The sequence below is a fragment of the Lissotriton vulgaris genome, chromosome 3_1 (genome assembly GCF_964263255.1).
Source record: "Lissotriton vulgaris chromosome 3_1, aLisVul1.2, whole genome shotgun sequence".
Classification (NCBI taxonomy): Eukaryota; Metazoa; Chordata; class Amphibia; order Caudata; family Salamandridae; genus Lissotriton; species Lissotriton vulgaris.
Window position 1 is genome coordinate 24605089 of NC_141689.1, and position 24112 is coordinate 24629200.

The 24112-nt window shown below is 40.5% G+C and overlaps 1 protein-coding gene across 1 annotated transcript in view; it reads right to left on the reverse strand.

The window, feature by feature from the left end:
- Positions 1-9606: 9606 nt before the first annotated feature.
- Positions 9607-24112, reverse strand: part of LOC147725846 (vomeronasal type-2 receptor 26-like) — a 632864-nt gene continuing 618358 nt past the window's right edge. The window contains exons 5-6 of the mRNA XM_086962802.1: positions 12220-12343; positions 9607-10490 (exon numbers count right to left, since the gene is read on the reverse strand). Of these exons, the coding sequence (XP_086818928.1) occupies positions 9607-10490; positions 12220-12343 (1008 nt within the window). The remainder of the gene's footprint in view (positions 10491-12219; positions 12344-24112) is intronic.

Consider the following 24112-nt stretch of genomic DNA (forward strand, 5'->3'; position numbering starts at 1 on the left):
ATATTGATAGTCTTTTTGGCCTTTCTTATAAATGGGAACATAAGTGTGATAATTGTTCATTTTCAAGTACTACTGATATACACACTGAAAGATTTATATATTTAACATTATCAGACTGTAAAGAAGTTTCCTTTAATAAACTAGTTATCGATGCGCATCAGAACATGGTCTGCTGTCAATGTAACTCTGATATGTTATCAACATTATTTATCCACAGAAATGGACAATATGTAATTTTAATGTTTCAACGATGCAGAGCTGATGGGAGTAAATTGTCAACTTTAATTACAAATGTTATGGCTTCTAAAGTATCTATTTCTAGAAGAACATTTATAACTGTAGCCATTATTTTTCATGAAGGGCCTTCAACTTCATCAGGACATTACACAGCTTATTTGAAGTCTCCAACAGGCTGGATACTCTGCAATGATAGTCAATTGACTTTTAAGAAACGTTTGCCTTTTGACTTAACTGATTCTTATCGGCAATGTTTGCAACCCAAATTTCAGTAAAATTACTTGGTGTAGGAAGATTAACACTGTAAAGATGTGAAACTCTGTTGTTTAGAAATATCATGTGACTGAGGGTGTGCAAATCTAGAAATGAAATTTATATTTGACATAGTGATAGTATCAGGTACAAGTTTACTTAATGTTTGATGGTACAGAACACGTTAGAATTTTTATTTGAAAGGTTGAGAAAAAAATGGATAACAGTAAGATTAAGTAATTTGAGAAAATAACTACTTAACTCATACTATTTGGCCACGCGGAAACATATGAGACAACAAAATGTGTACTCGAGATAAATGTTTTCAGAACATATTTCAACGGAAGTTTATTGAGAAGTTTTTAAAAAATAATGAGTTAACTCATACTATTTGGCCACACGGAAAGGTATGAGAGAAGAAAATGTGTCGTTAAGATAAATGTTTTTAGAATATATTAGGACGGAACTGTCTTGAGAGGTATTTCAAAAATAACGAGTTAACTCATACTATTTGGCCACGCGGAAAGGTATGAGAGAAGAAAATGTGTACTTAAGATAAATGTTTTAAGAACATACTTGCACGGAGCTTAGTTGAGACGTATTTAAAAATAAGTGCTATGGTTTAATTAGGTTGTAACTGAGGAAGATGTACTGTGCTTACTCAAGAAATTGCGAATTAGAGAAAAACATTTAAGACATGTTTTTTCAGGTATTTATATTATATATAGGGATCTTGTACGGGTTTTTTAAACACAATCATTTGGATTGTGTTTTTTTTCCCCGCTGTTACATGATGATTACTATTGAAATCAATGTTTATAGTGAAAATCAATATATTCTGAGGACAGCAAAAATAAACCATGTAATATGTTGTATAAGTTATTTTGTTACATTGGATTTAGAAATATGTATTCTAACACATTTTTTTATTGTCTTCCACAGATATTACATTTAAAAGGTAAGTACAACTAATAACATCCGAGATTTTACTTTGCCTCTCTCTTATCCTTATTCTTTACATCACCTTCCTTTGTCAGTACTGTTCAGTCACGCTTATTCCGTTTCATTCATCCACATTTTGCGTTGTTTAATTTTCACTCCTGTTTCTCTAACATCTTTTCTGTCACTATTTTATTCAGTCTATCTATCTCTTTAGTTTGATTCTTCTATTGTCTCATGGTGACTCACCTTTATTGAGCTTATATCAGCTTTGTTTCTAGAATCTTAATTTGTTTGTCTTACTGTACCTTTAATTTTATTCCCTTAGTCTGCTTTCATTAATTATGCTCAATTCTTAAACTTAAATCTAAAGGGCCTCATTTATGAAAGCCTTGCGCCACCGATGCGCCACTTTTTCCAATGTTAAAGTGATGCATGGGCGGCGCAAGGCCTTAATAAATAAGGCCCATAGTTTACTTCCCTTACCCTACTTCCTTTCTATTTATTTATCTCTTACAGTCCTTGTGTATTTCTACTCCGTTCATCTTCTGTTTCTCACCCTTTTTTAGTCTGTTTCTCTTACTGTTTTTCCTTTATTTTGTCTATCTCCTTAAGATATTCCTGTACTCTTACTGTGTTTCTTTAAGAGACTGTTTATTTCGTATACTATCACTAATCATACTCTTATTTTCTCTCTCACTTTACTTTCGTTTAGACACTCATTCCTTCACTGCTATGATCTCTTTCAATTAATTACCTTACTTATTGATATATATACTACACATTCTGTCTGTGTCTCATACTCTCCCTCAGTCTTTTTTTCTTTCACTTTCTGTTTCATTCACTCCTACTTTTTTTGTTTTATGAAATGTACATTATAACCTTATTTTTACTTTTCTTTCACCGATAATATGTTTTTTAAAGGCATTTAGTTTTACTTTGTTACTATTTCTTAGGTAAGTATAAAAAATAAAGAAACTTTTCCATCACTGTGTTATTTCTTTGTGTATCCTGGTCATACCAGTGTCATGTTTTATATGAGCACTTCCACAAAGGATTGGGTGCACTGTCATAAGGAGCGCCTTAAAAGTGATTTTATGAAATCAGCGACATTTCACTGAGTCAGTTTACCAACATTGATATATGAAAACATTGGAGGTAAATGATGTTAAATGTTAAATGGTGTTGTTTCCAGTACTTTAAGAGGTGTTAAAAAAATGGGGAGGTGTCTTCAAAGGGAGTGTTGGATGTAATTCAGAGAGCAGTTTAAGACACATAGGCTAAAAATCTGCGCTTAGCATAGTGTTGCGCCCAACTGGTGTTATGTTGTTTCTGTCATTCTATGCAGATATATAATATAGCAAGTATTTTCTCACGAAAAAGAAGACATAACTATTGGCTTTGTCACTGGTTGCTAATTTCTAAAAATAAAAAAGTAGCAACCATGGCATTGTTGAATATAATAATGTATATACTTATGTTGAACAATGATGAGAGAGTAAAAGAACGTTAACCTGATCTTTAAAACTTATTTCGTAGGCTTCTTTAAAGGAAGTGTTCTATATCATTGTAGTGTGGTCGTTTTACTTTTTTAAATCTAACACAATTCTTTCAGCACGCTGAGGCAGGAGGAGCGGCACATGCTTGAATATCCTTGCGTGCCCCATTCTCATTTACTAAGTTGCAATGAGCCCAATACAGAACTTCAATGGGCGGGAGGGGCTGCTCCTGTGCTCCTGGAGGAGTGCGAGGACGCTCCAGCAGTAGGAGTGAGCCCTCTCAGAGGGGAGCAGCGCTGCTCCTTGTGATGGCCACAATTACAGATAGCAGGGTAGGGATGTCCGTAGAATTTACGGACGGTTAGTCACTCTAGAGTGTGCGCGGCCCCTCTTGCACCTCATTACGGCGCACAGGGGAGCCGCGGTGCCCAGTTTAAGAATCAGAGACTTAGGAGATAAACGTTCATAATAGCGAAGCTCGTAAGTAATAAAAATCGGCGCTGCTCGGCGTTTAAAATATTGACACTATCAGCGGAATTTTCAGCGGTGTTAGTGCGTTAATATCAATGCGAACACATATGTGATAGTAAATTCTGTAACAGCCGGCGGTACTTAACATTACCGCGTGAAAACAAACGTTGTTTTCACGCAGTAATGTGTGCCTTTTAATTAGGGGATGGGGTGGATTCAGTTTTATTTTCCACACCCCCATGTTAACGCTTCCGAATGCTTCATTAGAGCAGGCTTTAGCAGTCCTACGAGAAACAAGTTTATTCCACGTCTTTTTCTCGAAACGCCTCTTTTTGTGAAAGGTTGTTTTCCAGTCCAAACACATTTTGCATGTGCTTTGACGTACGCCCACTTTGCATGTCATTAACTTACTGTGCGGCATATATGCAAAGTGGTCTTACAGCAGGCGTTGTAACGCCGTTTTCAATAAGGTACTGGGGAATATTTTTAAGGATAGGCAAAACATTAACGCCACTATTATCGTCAGAAAACTGCAGATATAGCGGCTATAACTGGCTTTGATAATATGCTCTATGAATTGCAATCGAACCTAATGTTAGATACAAAGACAACTAACATAGGTTTCGGTGGAATTCGTAGAACATACTATGAAGGCTATTATCGTCGTTTTATCGGAAGTGTTCTGTCGATGAAACCGATGACAATGTATTACGCATCCTTCATAATATGCCCCAAGTATTGTCGCTTTTTTGCATAATTGTTCAGAAAAAAAGCGTCGATACTGCAGCTTGTGAATAGAGCTCTTTTTGGTACAATGAGTTAGTTCTGAAAAGAACTTTTTTTTTTTTAACAAGTGTTATATTGTTATTGATTTTTAAAACTAGAACCGAAATTTTGAACGGTAAAACTGTCAAACAGGATCAAAATGAAATGAAAAAAATTATCTTCTGTCGGAGCATTGATGATTATCAATTTTCATTTTAATAAGAATGAGGCTCTGCTCTCCGTACAGAAGAAGTTCTCAACACTCGTTGCATTTCATATGCACCTTTGACAAATATGGTCTTAAGTCCATCTGTGCACTGGATGGAGAAAGAGGTCGTCCACCAGAAGATGTGCTGGCCACCTCTGATGGTAGTTGCGTGGCCAGAGCTCTTGTCAATGCCTGTGCAAATTGCACAGGGTGCACTTGTCTCACATGCCTCATCATCGTATGTATTGAAAACGAATACTTTTTGGAAGGATTTCCTTTTGAAAGAACTGTTTTACAAATTGTGCAGGTAACTTTTGGCGCATTAACCTTTTTTTGTTGTTTTGGAAAAGTAAAAAACTTGCCAGATGAAAGATTCCTTCTTCTGTCTTAAAGGTAGCCGAACATTTTCTTCAGATTCAGAAGATGAATTCTGTGCGGCAGCCATTTCACCGAAGTCTTCGGAAAGATGTAAAACGTTGTTCTATCTTGACAGTAAAGGAGATAGTGAGGGAAGTGGGTGGGGTTCGAGAAAATTTCAGAATAGAAACTAATAAGAACCAATTGGAATTGTTGTTTTCGAGTCACATGACTTGACATGCGTGCATTAGGACGTGTACGCGGTGACAGTACCCAGTCACGTATGTCATTTGGAAGTATCGGTCTAATTTACTGAAGTTTCAAAACGTGAAAAGGAGGTAGACATTCTCTGATCTTGTACAACTTCTCAGGGCGTTCCAAGAACAATATTGATAAACTATAAAACTTTTTTTTCTTTTTTTTTTAAATAGAGGGGTGCGCGCACCCGGTCGCGCACAAAAGTTTAGAAAGGCGAACTTCTCCATTTACTGACAAATTTCAAAACATTCAAAATAAGGCAATGTAGAGATTCTCTAGTCCACTAGACCTTAACAAGGAGTCCCTAAACAACTGTGCGAGTCAAGAAAACTGTTTTTTTCCGATAAAAACATTTGCTGAAATTGATTGATAAAACTATAGATTGCAATTACGATACAGTTAATAATTAGCATTTAAAAAACCTATGAAATTCACTGAAAAAACCATAGGTTTTAAACCCGTTATAGTTAGGAAGTAGCATTCAAAAAACCTATGAAATTCACTGAAAAAAACATAGGTTTTAAACACGTTATAGTTTGGAAGTTGCATTTAAAAAACCTATGAAATTCACTGAAAAAACCATAGGTTTTACACACGGTATAGTTTGGAAGTAGCATTTACAAAACCTATGAAATTCACTGAAAAAACCAAAGGTTTGAAACATGTTATAGTTAGCTGGATATTTTACTCATATAAAACCAATGAAATTCCCCCGTTATAGTTACTTCAGCTAACTATAACTCGTACGCGCCCGCAATGCACTGGCTTGCTTCAAGAATTATTAAGGAGTGGACTTCCTGCATGCTACAGGTTAACAGAACCCACCTGAGTCATCATCACCAAGAATTTTCCATTCTAAAGTACATCCAGTGAATGTTTAATGATTTGGCAAGTTGAATCGTTGGACATGTAGTTCCGACATCCCAAGGAACATAGAGATCAGAGATTGTAGACCCTTGGATTGGTCTTCTGGAACAAGATCTAGAAGCATGGTGAAGTTTGGGAGCTTTTTGATTAAAAGCTCCATAAGGTGACCAACTCGATGCTGAGAGTCAAACCAGCGATCTTCAACTTCGACCTGGCCTGGATTTCAGGTTAATTCTGCTAAAAGCTAATGAGCTCCAGACTTCCAGGCAAACCAAGCAAATGATGTTGATGTGAATACAGCCTGAAGAGGAATCTTGATTGTCATCAAGAGAAAAGGAAAGTAAAATTTGGACCAAGGCCTCCTGCTTAGTGCATCCGATCAGGACTATAACAAGGTCAGCCTAAAACTTCTACTTTTCATGGTCAAGCTTGACCTGTTGTCCCAATTTGGTGCTGTATGTTTTTTAGCACTAGAACAAGTTTATCTTTTTAAAATTAATATCTCTGGTTCCTTACATTGGATTTTGTCATTTTGGTGTTTATTTGTTCATAGAAATATAATCTTTTTTTATAAATTGGTATTGACTTTTTTTGGGTGTTGTGTCTTACCTGTTTACAGTATTGATGTTTTCAAATGCTTTACACACCGGTTTCCTAAGTTACACCTGCCTGCTGTTTACCAGCCACCAAGGGTTGAGCAAGGAAATAATTTATTGAGACCTTGAATTAAGTTCTTACTGTGTTTGTGGGCTTATTACTAGTGGTAAATCCCTAATTATCACTACTAATACCCAACTTTCCAACACTATCCCACAGCCCTGACCATGACCATGCAGTACCATGCCCCCTCCTCATGGCACTGTACTTGCCTTCCAAGTGTCCACAGGTACCAATAGACATTGTGGCTTGCGTAGTATGGGTATGGAAAAATCCCAATGGCAATCCTGACTGGGATGCCTATTTGCCCCCTCAATCCTACATACTGGATACCCTTCCTTCCCCATTACCATTGATGAAGGACCCATATCTGGCTGGGCAATCTGCAGCTAACTTCCAATGGGTGCGTTGTACCCCGATGGCACAGATCCTCAACAGGCCCTATAGGCCTTTGATGTCACTGCACATGTGTCTAAACACAGTCACAAATGATCAAATACATGCTTCCGTTCGGTCGATTCATGACTCTACTCCAGCAGCCCCACCTATATTTCAGATTCTAGAAGCAATTATAATGGATCCCTCCATGCAGGCTGGTCATTTGACTCAAAGCAGGGATGCAGGAAACGGCACCAGTGAGTGTCCCCAGCAGCCAGCAAGACTGGGAAACAGGCGTGGCTACCCCCTCACTGTTGGCCAGTGGAAGTTCTGTTACAGCAAACCCTGGGCACTCTCCATTAAATACAGACTGCAGTTAGAGCATGTCAAATATTTTTACAGATTGTACTGCACCCAGTAAAAGATGCTCATAATGGTCCTGATTGAGGATGAACGCTGTGTGTGCTATGTGGTGCCCTATATTGACTTTTTACACTTGGCATGAGACTGCACTTCTGGCTCACTGTATTTGATGCACTTGAAGTAATCACTGGTTACACACTTTACCATTTACAGCACACAGATCTTGTGGGGTTATTTGAAGGAGGTCCCCCAGACCCACACACACATTGACAGCAATCCTTTTTTTACTAATGAAGCACCAAGCTCCTATATGTTGGGGCTGCCACCCTAAGCTGCTGATGGCTATGGCTTTGGGACGCGCTTACTGTCTGGAACAGTCAACTGTCTACAGGGAGTTAATACTGGCGGAATCCCACCCCAAAGATATACGGTCCTCCTTGGAGTCGTTTCTCGCTACCCAGGTGCTGTCCATATGCATCCCCAGCTTTGATGTTGGGCCCAATCTCGGGAGCCCCACAATGAAACGTCTTCAGTTTTTGTCATAGTAAACAATACTTCCCACACATGGAACTCGGGGAAATAGTGTAGGCTTTGTATGCTTGTACTTACCTACAACTCTTGCTACCCCATAATTGGACCATTTGTCATCTGAATTTTTAATCCTTGATGAAGTTCAATGACAATTGAACAAAACAAGTTGGCAGGAGCCTGTTTTGTGTTTTCATTGAAATAAAGGAAAATAAACACAAAGGAACAGTTGTACGTCCGTATCTTTTGGAAGAGACACCTCTGTGGTGCACCTCTCCATAATGATTCAAGCTTTGCAGATGCTACATCACTCAGGGTAACTGGCCAGCCTGAGCCTCCACCACTGCAATCCCAGCTCTCTAGTTTTACAGGTTTGATTGCAATCCAATGTGACTGTCAAAATCGTCTGAGCATGTGCCATCGAGATTTCTTTGTAGAGTCTTTAATTGTTTTCCCAAGCTGAGCAGTTTGCCCCCTCCTTTTTTTTCTCCTCGTTGTAGTTTATTCATTGTGTGAATAGCGGCACTGTAATTTCAGATGTTATTTGCAGGACACACTATCCTCGACATTATAGTATGTACTGGGTTGTATACTGCATGCTTATGCATTTTTGAAATCCTTATTATTTTTTTGAAAGAAAAAGTTGCTACAAGGTCAAAATCCTATGTATGGGAGGGCCTATGAAAACAGTGTCAAGTCTTGGACTTTAAGAGTTCTTTGCATTGGCGTCCAGTAAGGGCTAAAAAAAATGTACGGCTGCATTGACTGCTGCAGTGTCTGTAACGAGCCAACAGTTTGTAGAAGAGATAAAACAATATGTATACTCCACGAGGGGGTTGAAGTACAGAGAGTCACAGTCTATTTGATTCCTTTTAGTCTTATCTCCAATAAATGATAAGCCATAGTATTACAAACAAGGTCCACAGCACACGAAAAGAGTTCTTTGAAACGCAATCATAAATGTAAAAGAAATAAGATCGTTCACAAATGGTTGTTTCTATTTGCTTTATAGGTGATCGTGGTTCTCCTTGCAGAGGAGATCCAGAGAACATGAAACCAGCCGACACATGTTTCGTCAAAGCGGGTAGTTACCCGTGACTCTTCAGGGCTGAATAAGTACTAAAATGGGGGTATCTGGGGACCAGTGATAATTCCAACCCAGTCCAGGTTAGGTGAAAAAGAATATGCCAACTACGGCCGTAATGAGTATATAGGTCACAAATAAAGGTACCAGACACAGACTGGTCTCGCCGTCAATGTCAAAATCTCCAGCGTGGCATATGCTGAGGCCAACGTGGGGCGCTGCGGGGACAAACTGTTTACCGGATACGGAAACTGCTACTTGATGAGCGCCACAGATTTCTGAATACTTTAAAACCCCTCCCAGAACTCTCACGGTAAGCCATAGAATGTCTTCTCTTGGAATGATTTACACAATAGCATTCATTTGAAATTTAGACAGGTGAGCTCCACATTGGAAATTATCATACATTCCAGAAACATGTTTAACATAAAAGGTAAAACGGATATATGTACAGGGAAGGATTGCACATAGCAAATGTGGAAGCCACAGGCAGACAACATCAACTTAACACAGTCATTTATTTTCTTGGTACATAATTACTCAACAACATACTTTAGTTGAGAACATTTAGTTACATTATGAGCCTTTGTGCTGAGCTCTTTACCATGTTTGGGATATGAGTGAATGATTCTATTGAAACAGTAATAGATTTTCTAATAGAAAAAGATGGGCAATCTCATTGTCAAATCCCATGATGACAAGGGTATACATTTGATATTGTGATTATAAATTACTTCTGACTTCTAAATGCATTTTTTGTTTATATCTGGTCTGAACAGAATGATGTAACACTTAGGAATAAATATACAGCCGAGCAGTCCAGCACTGGAAGCCAAGATGGCAAAGATCTCCACGGCCACCATGTATCTACCCTTAGTGCTAAGGTAGGCTGGAAGGAAGGACACCCAGACGCTGCAGAACACCAGCATGCTGAATGTGATGAGCTTTGCCTCATTGAATCTATCAGGAAGGTTCCTGGCGAGGAAGGCTACAGTAAAGCTGGCAAAGGCCAGCAGACCCATGTAAGCAAGCATCCAGTAGAAAGCAGTGACAGAACCGTTGTCACATAGTAGGATCACCTTTCCAATTTCAGACTGAGTGTCAGTGGCTGGATGAGGAGGATAAGTGAGCAGCCAAGTGAGACAAATTACTACTGCTCCCAGTGTGCACACGAGGACCATAGACGCAGACACCTGAGATCCCAGCCATCTGCTTAACCTGCTACCTGGCTTAATGGCATTGAAGGCAATTACAACAGTGATGGTTTTCACTAATACACAAGACAAGGCAACAGTGAAAATAATCCCAAATGCAGATTGCTGGAACAAGCATGTTAATCGTGCAGGGTGTCCAATGAATAGAAGAGAGGTGAGGAAGGCCAGCAGCAGAGATACAAGGAGAGCGTAGCTGAGATCCTTGTTGTTGGCCTTCACTATTGGGGTGTCTCGATATCTGAGAAAGATTCCCAACACACCAGCTGTGGACATGGATAGTACAATAGATACAGATGCCAACACTGCTCCAAGGAAATCAACATAAGAGAGATAAACAATGGCTTTCTTAATACAACCATCCTTTCTGTCATTGGGCCACTGGTCCTCCGGGCATCTTACACAATTTTCCATATCTAAAATATAAAACATAAGATTAAAATTTAGTTAAAAACATAAATATTGCAAAAGTGTTGATTAACATAACACAGCACACATGAAACTGAACCTTCCGTTTGATAAGAAATGTTCCAAAAGTTTCCCCCTGAAAGAGCTATAGCTGCTACTGGCCTGTAAAGCACGGTGATACCAAGGGGTCAATACATCATGCAATTATATTTCCTGTGAACAAGATAGCACTGTCACAACACAATTAATTACTCCAATTTGCTTTTCGATTTCTCAATGTAGACAATCTGGTGTTGAGCTTAGACAATCTCGATTAGATGCAATCCAATGTGCATATATTGATCAATGTGTTGTTGTACGATAACGATAAATCATTTAATGCTGTTGCGTTACCGCATTTTAGAATGCACCCCTCTTATTTCATGCATTTAAGGTTTTCCTATTGAGTGAATGCTATTCTCCTTGTTATGTTATTTGGGAATTTATTGAAGTGCACGTACACCAGCAGGTTTCTTTGCGCTGAGGTTCAGAAAAAGAGATATCTGCCATGCAAAGAAGCCACTAGGCCAAAGTAAACAGCCATGTTTTGAGCTGCTTTCTGAATCGCATGTAATCCACCTCAAGCTTCAACGAGATGGGCAAAGAGTTCCAGAACCTCGGTCCCAAGAAGGTGAAACGGATCCCGCCAGTGCGTATGCGTTTGAATCTGGGAACCACCAGAAGATTCAAGTGCATAGATCTCACAGTGTGCTGAGGAGAGTACTTGCTAATTTGTGAAGAGATGAAATTGAGCCCTGTTCCCTGAATAGCTCGGAAGAGAATGCAACCAGTTTTGAACATTGCTTTCTGTTCAAACTGGGAGCCAGTGAAGATCTACGGTCTTTTTGATTACTATGAAACTACTAAAATATATGGAACTTGGGACAAAGAAGATTGTAGACCCTTGGATTCATAGAATCAGGCTGGTGGCAACCTTAAAATAAATGCCAAACACCAAAATGCAATTCTACAGAATGATAATTTGGGTTTGCAATCAAGTATTCAGAAGAAGCTAATAATGATAATGAATCTCCTTGATATGTATTAAAGTTTTGCAACCGACTTCCATTTGCAATACATTTATTTTTTACTACCTCCTCAAAGGAGGTTGTAACCCATTTGCACAGAAAAAAGGATGGCTTGTGGATCCCTTCGCCATTGAGAATGTGAAAAAAATGAAGGGTAAAAATGTCATTGATTTCTTGTGAAACACAACCCATTTTCCTTTGAGGAAAACATTCAGAATTTGTTTGTAAAGGGCTGTTCTTTTATTTAAGAAAAAAAAAATTGTTTTATTTATAAGCAATCATAAATATGGTACTCTACTGACCCCAGAAGACCAATCATCATATATGTGATGGCTCTCAATTCTGGTGGGTCTCTACTGTGACCTGCCTCATTAATATTCATGAGGTAGGTTGATTTGTAACCCAAAAGGACTTTAATGTAAAAGCAATGCAGTATTGTTGGCTGCTGTACTGCGTTGCTAGAGAATTTGGTAAATAGACCCCTAGGTCAATCAATTCTCAAATGTTTCTAAGAAGGGTGTGCCATAGAAGATGACAGTTATATTAAACATTTTTACTAGATTTGCCACTTACAGTTGTCTTATACTCCTCAGCATAATATAATATCAGTGCTATTGCCGTAATGAGACATGAAACAGGCAGTAGTATACATTTTAATGACTTCTTTCACCTGTGCTATTTGAAAACTCCCCTTCTGCACATGGCAAACACTCAAAGCAACAGATGGGATTCCCTTCTATAGAAGCTTTACGGTATCCAGGAAGGCAACTCTCAGTGCAGGCTGACCGGGGAATCTGTAGCCAAACAAGAGAAGAACAAGAAACATACCTTTTAGAAAGAGTTTGCTATATAAACAAAATCACTACAAGAAGGGAAACACATTCACCTACTGTTTAAATAGATCTTTATTACAAACATCAGCTCACAGAGTAGATTTAACAGGAATATGCTGTTTGGTGCGTTTTAAATGAGGCCGGAGGATCCTTTCACTCAGAACAGTTAACGCTAAACATAAAGTAGGTTACATGAGGATAAAGGATGCAAATATAAATACTTATTTAAAAAGATACTTTTTTGTATGAAACCGGTTGTGTGCATCACTGGTTTTGAGATTGATTCCAAGACCTAGATGCTAAGTTTTCCACTGAACATTTATTGGGACCCATCAGAGTTCTTTTAGGACTCAATTTGAAAGGTTGTTCTTAGGGTAAATATAAATTTCATTGAAAATTATTTTGACAAAGAAGGAAAACTCATTCAACCTTAGAGTTAACAATAGGATGTGCAGTGAGCAATCAAAGGATTCTAAGAGCTTCAAGTAAAAAAGCTTCCAAGTGAGAAATCATAAATAGCGACTAACAATTATTTCAATTCAATTCAATTCAAATAATCTTTATTTCGATCATAAAAGATGATAAAAGATGTACAAATTAATTTTCATCATTGAGCAATTAAAAACATTATAGAATGAGCTATACATTTTTAAAATCAGTTCCCCGAACTCATAGTTACGGTCTACCTAATAAAATAACACTTTTCCTAAAAGAAAACAAAGCGAGATCAGGGCATGTATGCAGGAAAATTAGAAAAGAGTGTTCAAGCAGTTATGGTGTCCTTGATTATTCTTGTGCGTAATCGCCACATTGCCGTCAAAAATTTTGCCATGGCGAACACTGTTGGTGCCGATAGATCTGTCTTAAGGACTCTGTAGGCCGGAGCATATGTTCGGAAGCCCAGGTTCTTTAAGTGAGGAACCAACCAGTAACTCATAATTCTGCTATAGGCTCTACAGAACAGGACCACGTGAAGATCACTTTCCAGTTTATAGGTGCAGGCTGGGCACACCCCTGAGTCCAGACAACCGTCCCAGGATTTTGTAAGGGACCTTAAAGGAAGAGATCCATACCTCCATTGCATATAGATCTTCGGTGCGAACACAGGTGTCATGCCATCTAATACGTGTTCATGACTGTATGACTGTATGAGTCTTTTACTTTGATGAATGGTTCGGTTAAGGATCCTTCCCGGGTGGAATTCAAAGTTTTTTGGAGCATAACGCTATAGAATAAATTTGAAAGTGCTTTCCTGGAAAGCCATGCAGACACAGTTTCCGGCTCAGACCATAGCTCTGGGACTCCAAGAGTCGTGCACATGTCCCTGATGTACTTTATCCAGGGGATTTTAGTGGCGTTGCCTAATCTAAGAAGTTCCTGCAGTTCATTTCTGTAGTTTACCAGATCCTGACTACTCCACAAGCGCCTCCAATAGGTCAGGGGTTTGAGGCCCAGTTCCTCAGTGATTGGTTGTAGTGCCAGATCCAGTCTTAGGGGAGAAACGGAGTGCTTGGGGGAAGTGCAGCTAATTGTCTTATGAAGTTATTTTCTGCAACCTGTATGGTATATAACGGAATGTGTCCCCAGAGCTCACCCCCATAAGTGATACCCCCCCGAGCTTGAGCTTTATAGATATGGATGGCAGGTACCAATGGACGAAGAGGAGATTTTTTAGCAATTCTTGTAATGGCACCTGCCCTCTGAACTAATTTTGTGGTTGCTTTTGTTTTATGTGGCAGCCATGTCAAGTTCTGGTTAAGGGTTATGCCAAGGTATTCTATTGTATGAACCCTTTCCAGGGTTGTTTTTCCTAGGCGGGGATTTGGGCAGTTTTTGGGCTTGGGGTTGAGAATCATGAATTTTGTCTTTGAGGGGTTTATTTCCAGGCCCCTTTCGTTACAGAACCCCAAAAACCCATTCAGGACCCTCTGAAGCCCCATTAGCATTTTTTACAGCAGCAGGGTGTCGTCCGCGAACATGATCGCAGGCAACCTGCTGCTGTTCAGTTGTGGTGCATCGATGTTAGGGATCCTGTTCAAGTGCTCTATCACCCCGTTCACAAATAGGCAAAACAGGGTCGGCGCCAATACGTAACCCTGCCTTACCCCTCCGCGAACGGGGAACCTGTCCGTCAGCCTGCCCCCTTTCCCATATCTAACTCGGGCATAGTTGTCAGTTTGCAATCTGATTAAGATATGGAGAATATCTCCTGGAACACCCAACTCAGCCAGCACCTCCCACAATTTAGCCCGCGGGACCAGATCGAAGGCGGCACAAAGGTCCACAAAGACCGCGTACAGTGTCCTGCCTTCGATAAGTACCGTCTTCCAGTAGATGATATTCAGTCTGAGTATTTGGTCGACTGTGGAGACTCCTTTTCTAAATCCCGCCTGTAGAGGGCTTAGGATATCGGTCTCCTCTATCCAACATTGCAGCCTGTTAAAAATTAATCTGCCAAATAGCTTCTGGGAGACATCAATGAGGCTGATTGGGCGGTAATTGGCTTTTTGAAAATCGGGACCACCTCCGCCCCCAGCCAAGTATCTGGTATTTCCATCCCCCCCAGCACTGCATTAAATATCACTAGTAGCTAGGGTGCCCAGATTCCTGGTTCCTGCTTGAATAGGTCGCACGGCACCCCGTTCAGGCCTGGTGCCTTTCCCGAGGACAGCGACTCTACGTCCATTGTGCAAAGGGTGTGAAATGACGGGTCAAAATGAAAATGTTCTACTAGATTGATCATCTCCATGCTATCTCTCACGTAGCAGGTTGCGGATGGTACAAATTCCTTTAAAAAGAAATCTACGTATGCTCCCAAGGGCTCAAGGATAGAACCACAGGCAGAGACTATTGGTCTGCCAGGGGGGGTATCAATGTTTTTATGGACCTTAGGGAGGGTGTAGATTACTGGCTGGCGTGGGCTCTTAACGTTAAGGAATAAGTGTTCCTTTTTACTCAGAAAGCCTTCAGAGACAGCATTTGTTGTAAGTTTTAATATAGTCTCTTGGATGCTTTTGGTTGGATTGCCAGGTAATCTTTGATAGTGGTTAGTATTTCCCAATTGGCGTTTGATTTCAGTTTTGTCGGAATCAATGTCCTGGAGGACAATTCCTCCACCTTTGTCTGCACTTTTTATCACCAGTCCTGAATTGTTCTTAAGAGAATTTATGGCGTCTTTTTCAGCTCTCGAGATGTTATAGGGAACATAAAGTTTTTTCTTTTCTAGAGCACAGAGGTCTTTGTGTACTACCAGTTTTATAAAGGTTCTAACCTCTGATGGTACCATGCTGGCTGATGGAAGGAATGTAGAGGCTGGTCGAAATGGAGTATTGACATTGGTTGTGGTGGAAGGGTGAAGTTGAAAAAAGAGTTTTAGACGAATTAGTCTGAAGAATCTTAGTAATTCTGTTTGTAACTCCATAAAATTTGGGCGAATGGTAGGTACAAATGACAGGCCTTTTTTAAAAGGGCTATTTCAGGGTCCTGTAGTAAATGTTGGGATAGATTGAAAATGGGTATTAGTTCAGAAGACATATTGGTGGGGGAGAGGGAGAGGGCGGAGGAGGAAGAGGGGAGGGGTGGATGAAGCAAATGTGCAGTTATATCAGGGTGATTTACCACTGATAAAAGTTGTTCCGGGTCTTGCGCTCTCCTGGGGCATTGAACCATCGTTGTGGTTTCTTTATGCGCCTCCTTTGGGGGGTGCCTGGTTGGCCCCTGGCTAAAAAATTAGACTGAGCCCCTCCTCCTCGTCTTTGGTTGCTGGCTCCTTCACCTGGATCGGAACTATCAGAAGATTCTTCTGAAGTGTCTGAGAAGCCAACTATATGTTGACGTCTATTATATCTACCCCAGGGTCTACTGTTGGGGTTGAACTGTGGCCTGTTGGTGTAAAAGTCTTTTTGGAAGTAGGGGTAGGTGTTTTCAACGTTATAGTTTTTGATATCTTTTTTAATTTTATTGGATTTTTTGTTTTGTTCGATTCGGTGGAATTCTGCTACCGTTTTTTCTACCTGATCCAATAGCTGCGGTGGGATCTGAGTCACTGATTTGCTTTAATAGATCACTGATTTCTATTTCCAGTGATTTCAGGGTTTCGCTAGCTATATCAATGCCCACTGCCAACCAGTGTCTGGAGCATGAGGTCCCCATGTAGCTGAAATTGGAGATGTATTTGGGGTTATCCGTGAAGATAGCAGGAATGATGCGGACTTGCAGTCCAACTGGGATAATGTCAGCCTTTAAATAGTCTGTCAACATCAACACCATAAGCTGTAGTCTGACCTGTTTCTTTGTTCAGGTGATGAAGAGTTGGTAACTGTTGGTACATCAGGAGTGTCAGACAGTAGAGAGGGACCAGAACATAATTGCTTGAGGTATTCTGCAGTGTATAGAGGAGCATGGGCTGACATTACTTTTAAGAAATGGAAAATATAAAATTTAGGAAAGAAAAATATAAGGGTACAGTGGCACTAGAATGGCCAACCCCGTAAAAATGGGGATTAAGGTTTAAAGAAAACCCCTGCAATCATGCGATTGCACTCAGTTCTTTGGGAAAAGACAAGGGGAACCCAATAAATAGCTCAGGACCATGGGTATCAAGTATTTTGAAGGAAACAAGTGGTCCTTAGCATATAGGGATAAAAGTAAGTAAAGATATTATATAGACCACTGTGGGCTGCTATATAGTGCACAATCCCTTGTCCAGCCGGACAGGGAATATTAATTAATTTGATAGGTTTGTTCAGTATAGAAATAAGACAAGTAACCAGAACAATAAGGGTTACAGTAAGGCACAGTCCTGTGCCGTATGTGAAAAGAAAGTGAAGAGGACAGTAAGTGAAACAAATATCAGGCAAACAAAGTGAGCTTGCAGGCCACTGACATAAATTCCTTGTTCCCACAGTAAAACCACTTCTACATACAGCACTGTGGTATACCGAACGTAAGCCTCATCCCTGCTGCACAAGTTAGAAGCCATCATATTTGAGAAAAACCACAACATGGTAAATGGACTAGTATACTCCATCCCCTATTAAGCAGCCAACACCATAATATCATGAATAAAAACAGATCCCTCATTTTCAACAGGGCGACGGGCGCTACTCCATATACTGAGCACATCTATTAAGACTAAACTTCAATTACAGACAAAATCTTGGTATGTTCTCTCACAATTTCAACACCCGTTCCTTGAGGCACTTCTCTGACAGTAACTAAAACACTGACTCCTAGTACCGAACCATTACAACTCACTCTGGACCATCTTCCCATCACGGTCTTCACGCCACCTCCACGACCGCAGTCTCCGCTCACCTGCAGGTCACAAAACTTAAGAAACACCTGTAGATATTGGAAAACGCTCAGAAAAAGGTTTTCATATAACTGCACGGAATGCCCACGCCTCTGTGGCTGCACCTATCACCGCGATTCTGATTACTGAAATTGAATAGCGAGTTCTGTACATTGCTTTAACTATTTAATTATTGACTGCATTCTTGTCTTGTTTTCTTCCATTTTACTTTTCCAAACAGGCGGTTGTATGTTAAAAGGTTTTATTCAGGCAAAAGTTAAGATTTTGAAAGTCCTGAAGATGATCCCCTAATAACCGAGCTTGGGATCGAAATGTCGACTCTTTTAAGAGTGTCCCATACTTGTGAACCCAATGTATTATTGTATGGCTGATTCACTCCAGGATACACTGTTAATTTGAATTTATGTCAGTGGCCTGCAAGCTCACTTTGTTTGCCTGATATTTGTTTCACTTACTGTCCTCTTCAATTTCTTTTCACGTACGGCACAGGACTGTGCCTTACTGTAACCCTTATTGTTCTGGTTACTTGTCTTATTTCTATACTGAACAAACCTATCAAATTAATAAATATTCCCTGTCCGGCTGGACAAGGGATTGTGCACTATATAGCAGCCCACTGTGGTCTATATAATATCTTTACTTACTTTTATCCCTATATGCTAAGGACCAATTGTTTCCTACAAAATACTTGATACCCATGGTCCTGAGCCATTTATTGGGTTCCCCTTGTCTTTTCCCAAACAACTCCCACAGAGGGGTGGCAACCTGGCCCAACTTCTCAACCGCGAGGAACTAAAGAGTATTATCCAATTTGACACTATTCACACAGGTTTAAACAGGAATGAGGATTGGACAACCCTCCTGTAGTCCTCGGGAAGAATAAACAGTGAATTGACTCTTCTCTCTATGCGAAGTCATGAAACATGAACTGGGACCTAAACATAATTGCAACACCCTGAAAGCTCTACTGTGATCGAGTTGTATCCCTTCTATGTTTTGCAAGCTGTTGAATTTTATTTGCAAAATGTTTTTTAAGAATTCTAAATGTCACTGGTTGTTGCACTTAACACTAAAATTATTAACACCCCGCAATACTAAATTTATTAACACCCCCGCAATGCTGCACACGCTGATCATTCCAAAGTACTGGCCAACTATGAATACTGGACTGATCTGCATACGAGACTGCCCAGCCTCGAGCACGGCTCTCTGCAATTATTTACATCCTCGATCAAGCATGTATTATTCATGCCAAAACCATCCCATTATTGCAGTATAATATAATTTAACCACTCCAAAATGGCGGCCATTTAGCAACATGAAGCCACCGAGGAGATCGATAGTCCACAGACACGTGACTTCCAATAAGCAGCCTCCCCCTTCTCAACACAGAAGCGATCCTGCAAAACACAACGCGCCATCGGCTTATCGACAGCCTCGCTAACCTCTAGGTAAGCCCGTGCCCCCCCATGCTCCAGGAATGATCTCCACCCGCCCAACAGACCCACGCTAATTCCCTTTTGTTTTTCTGCACCCCAGGGGACCTTTAATCCTCTGGGCCTAACGAAGGTTACCCGTGCAATTGCCTACGCCGCACTTGAAACAGAAGAATCTGTCACAGCTAAGTATGACTCACTCCCGTGTTCCCCTTAAAACCATGTAATTTTTAACATTAATTAAATGCAGCTTCATATCTTTCACCCTTCAGTGTTCATCCCCTCGAACTAACAGCGATTGAGACGCCCAACCTGGAAAACACAGACTCGTTTTCCGAGACCGCATGGCACAAAAAAACCCTGCTGTATATTTTTTCAGGTTATCTCAATCCTTCCTCTTCTCCACAACTGAGAACTATACGCTGTGCCACCCTTAAGCGAAATTTTGTTTATTAAGCATTCCTTCTTTTCTCCCCATAGCCATTTGATTTAAAGATTCTCAGCGCAAGCCCTTGTGAAAGCGTGCCCATATAGGACAACATTCCCAAAACTCCAAGCGCTGACCTAATGGTAATGCACAAACCAAATTTTTGCCCTTTCCAGAATCTACCCCGAAAAGATGCTTCTCTCACTGATGTTATCCTTGTTCCCAAAGTAAAACCACTTCTACATACAGCACTGTGGTATACCGAACGTAAGCCTCATCCCTGCTGCACAAGTTAGAAGCCATTATATTTGAGAAAAATCACAACATGGTAAATGGAATAGTATACTCCATCCCCTATTAAGCGGCCAACACCATAATATCATGAATTAAAACAGATCCCTCATTTTCAACAGGGCGACGGGCGCTACTCCATATACTGAGGACATCCATTAAGACTAAACCTAAATTACAGACAAAATCTTGGTATGTTCTCTCAAAATTTCAACACCCGTTCCTTGAGGCACTTCTCTGACGGTAACTACAACACTGACTCCTAGTACCGAACCATTACAACTCACTCTGGACCATCTTCCCATCACGGACTTCACGCCACCTCCACAACCGCAGTCTCCGCTCACCTGCAGGTCACAAAACTTAAGAAACACCTGTAGATATTGGAAAACGCTCACAAAAAGGTTTTCATATAACTGCACGGAATGCCCACGCCTCTGTGGCTGCACCTATCACCGCGATTCCGATTACTGTAATTGAACAGTGAGTTCTGTACATTGCTTTAACTATTTAATTATTGACTGCATTCTTGTCTTGTTTTCTTCCATTTTACTTTTCCAAACAGGCGGTTGTATGTTAAAAGGTTTTATTCAGGCAAAAGTTAAGATTTTGAAAGTCCTGAAGATGATCCCCTAATAACCGAGCTTGGGATCGAAACGTCGACTCCTTTAAGAGTGTCCCATACTTGTGAACCCAATGTATTATTGTATGGCTGATTCACTCCAGGATACACTGTTAATTTGAATTTATGTCAGTGGCCTGCAAGCTCACTTTGTTTGTCTGATATTTGTTTCACTTACTGTCCTCTTCACTTTCTTTTCACGTACGGCACAGGACTGTGCCTTACTGTAACCCTTATTGTTCTGGTTACTTGTCTTATTTCTATACTGAACAAACCTATCAAATTAATAAATATTCCCTGTCCGGCTGGACAAGGGATTGTGCACTATATAGCAGCCCACTGTGGTCTATATAATATCTTTACTTACTTTTATCCCTATATGCTAAGGACCAATTGTTTCCTACAAAATACTTGATACCCATGGTCCTGAGCCATTTATTGGGTTCCCCTTGTCTTTTCCCAAAGAACTCCCACAGAGGGGTGGCAACCTGGCCCAACTTCTCAACCGCGAGGAACTAAAGAGTATTATCCAATTTGACACTATTCACACAGGTTTAAACAGGAATGAGGACTGGACAACCCTCCTGTAGTCCTCGGGAAGAATAAACAGTGAATTGACTCTTCTCTCTATGCGAAGTCATGAAACATGAACTGGGACCTAAACATAATTGCAACACCCTGAAAGCTCTACTGTGATCGAGTTGTATCCCTTCTATGTTTTGCAAGCTGTTGAATTTTATTTGCAAAATGTTTTTTAAGAATTCTAAATGTCACTGGTTGTTGCACTTAACACTAAAATTATTAACACCCCACAATACTAAATTTATTAACACCCCCGCAATGCTGCACACGCTGATCATTCCAAAGTACTGGCCAACTATGAATACTGGACTGATCTGCATACGAGACTGCCCAGCCTCGAGCACGGCTCTCTGCAATTATTTACATCCTCGATCAAGCATGTATTATTCATGCCAAAACCATCCCATTATTGCAGTATAATATAATTTAACCACTCCAAAATGGCGGCCATTTAGCAACATGAAGTCACCGAGGAGATCGATAGTCCACAGACACGTGACTTCCAATAAGCAGCCTCCCGCTTCTCAACACAGAAGCGATTCTGCAAAACGCAACGCGCCATCGGCTTATCGACAGCCTCGCTAACCTCTAGGTAAGCCCGTGCCCCCCCATGCTCCAGGAATGATCTCCACCCGCCCAACAGACCCACACTAATTCCCTTTTGTTTTTCTGCACCCCAGGGGACCTTTAATCCTCTGGGCCTAACGAAGGTTACCCGTGCAATTGCCTACGCCGCACTTGAAACAGAAGAATCTGTCACAGCTAAGTATGACTCACTCCCGTGTTCCCCTTAAAACCATGTAATTTTTAACATTAATTAAATGCAGCTTCATATCTTTCACCCTTCAGTGTTCATCCCCTCGAACTAACAGCGATTGAGACGCCCAACCTGGAAAACACAGACTCGTTTTCCGAGACCGCATGGCACAAAAAAACCCTGCTGTATATTTTTTCAGGTTATCTCAATCCTTCCTCTTCTCCACAACTGAGAACTATACGCTGTGCCACCCTTAACCGAAATTTTGTTTATTAAGCATTCCTTCTTTTCTCCCCATAGCCATTTGATTTAAAGATTCTCAGCGCAAGCCCTTGTGAAAGCGTGCCCATATAGGACAACATTCCCAAAACTCCAAGCGCTGACCTAATGGTAATGCACAAACCAAATTTTTGCCCTTTCCAGAATCTACCCCGAAAAGATGCTTCTCTCACTGATGTTATCCTTGTTCCCAAAGTAAAACCACTTCTACATACAGCACTGTGGTATACCGAACGTAAGCCTCATCCCTGCTGCACAAGTTAGAAGCCATTATATTTGAGAAAAATCACAACATGGTAAATGGAATAGTATACTCCATCCCCTATTAAGCGGCCAACACCATAATATCATGAATTAAAACAGATCCCTCATTTTCAACAGGGCGACGGGCGCTACTCCATATACTGAGGACATCCATTAAGACTAAACCTAAATTACAGACAAAATCTTGGTATGTTCTCTCAAAATTTCAACACCCGTTCCTTGAGGCACTTCTCTGACGGTAACTACAACACTGACTCCTAGTACCGAACCATTACAACTCACTCTGGACCATCTTCCCATCACGGACTTCACGCCACCTCCACAACCGCAGTCTCCGCTCACCTGCAGGTCACAAAACTTAAGAAACACCTGTAGATATTGGAAAACGCTCACAAAAAGGTTTTCATATAACTGCACGGAATGCCCACGCCTCTGTGGCTGCACCTATCACCGCGATTCCGATTACTGTAATTGAACAGTGAGTTCTGTACATTGCTTTAACTATTTAATTATTGACTGCATTCTTGTCTTGTTTTCTTCCATTTTACTTTTCCAAACAGGCGGTTGTATGTTAAAAGGTTTTATTCAGGCAAAAGTTAAGATTTTGAAAGTCCTGAAGATGATCCCCTAATAACCGAGCTTGGGATCGAAACGTCGACTCCTTTAAGAGTGTCCCATACTTGTGAACCCAATGTATTATTGTATGGCTGATTCACTCCAGGATACACTGTTAATTTGAATTTATGTCAGTGGCCTGCAAGCTCACTTTGTTTGTCTGATATTTGTTTCACTTACTGTCCTCTTCACTTTCTTTTCACGTACGGCACAGGACTGTGCCTTACTGTAACCCTTATTGTTCTGGTTACTTGTCTTATTTCTATACTGAACAAACCTATCAAATTAATAAATATTCCCTGTCCGGCTGGACAAGGGATTGTGCACTATATAGCAGCCCACTGTGGTCTATATAATATCTTTACTTACTTTTATCCCTATATGCTAAGGACCAATTGTTTCCTACAAAATACTTGATACCCATGGTCCTGAGCCATTTATTGGGTTCCCCTTGTCTTTTCCCAAAGAACTCCCACAGAGGGGTGGCAACCTGGCCCAACTTCTCAACCGCGAGGAACTAAAGAGTATTATCCAATTTGACACTATTCACACAGGTTTAAACAGGAATGAGGACTGGACAACCCTCCTGTAGTCCTCGGGAAGAATAAACAGTGAATTGACTCTTCTCTCTATGCGAAGTCATGAAACATGAACTGGGACCTAAACATAATTGCAACACCCTGAAAGCTCTACTGTGATCGAGTTGTATCCCTTCTATGTTTTGCAAGCTGTTGAATTTTATTTGCAAAATGTTTTTTAAGAATTCTAAATGTCACTGGTTGTTGCACTTAACACTAAAATTATTAACACCCCACAATACTAAATTTATTAACACCCCCGCAATGCTGCACACGCTGATCATTCCAAAGTACTGGCCAACTATGAATACTGGACTGATCTGCATACGAGACTGCCCAGCCTCGAGCACGGCTCTCTGCAATTATTTACATCCTCGATCAAGCATGTATTATTCATGCCAAAACCATCCCATTATTGCAGTATAATATAATTTAACCACTCCAAAATGGCGGCCATTTAGCAACATGAAGTCACCGAGGAGATCGATAGTCCACAGACACGTGACTTCCAATAAGCAGCCTCCCGCTTCTCAACACAGAAGCGATTCTGCAAAACGCAACGCGC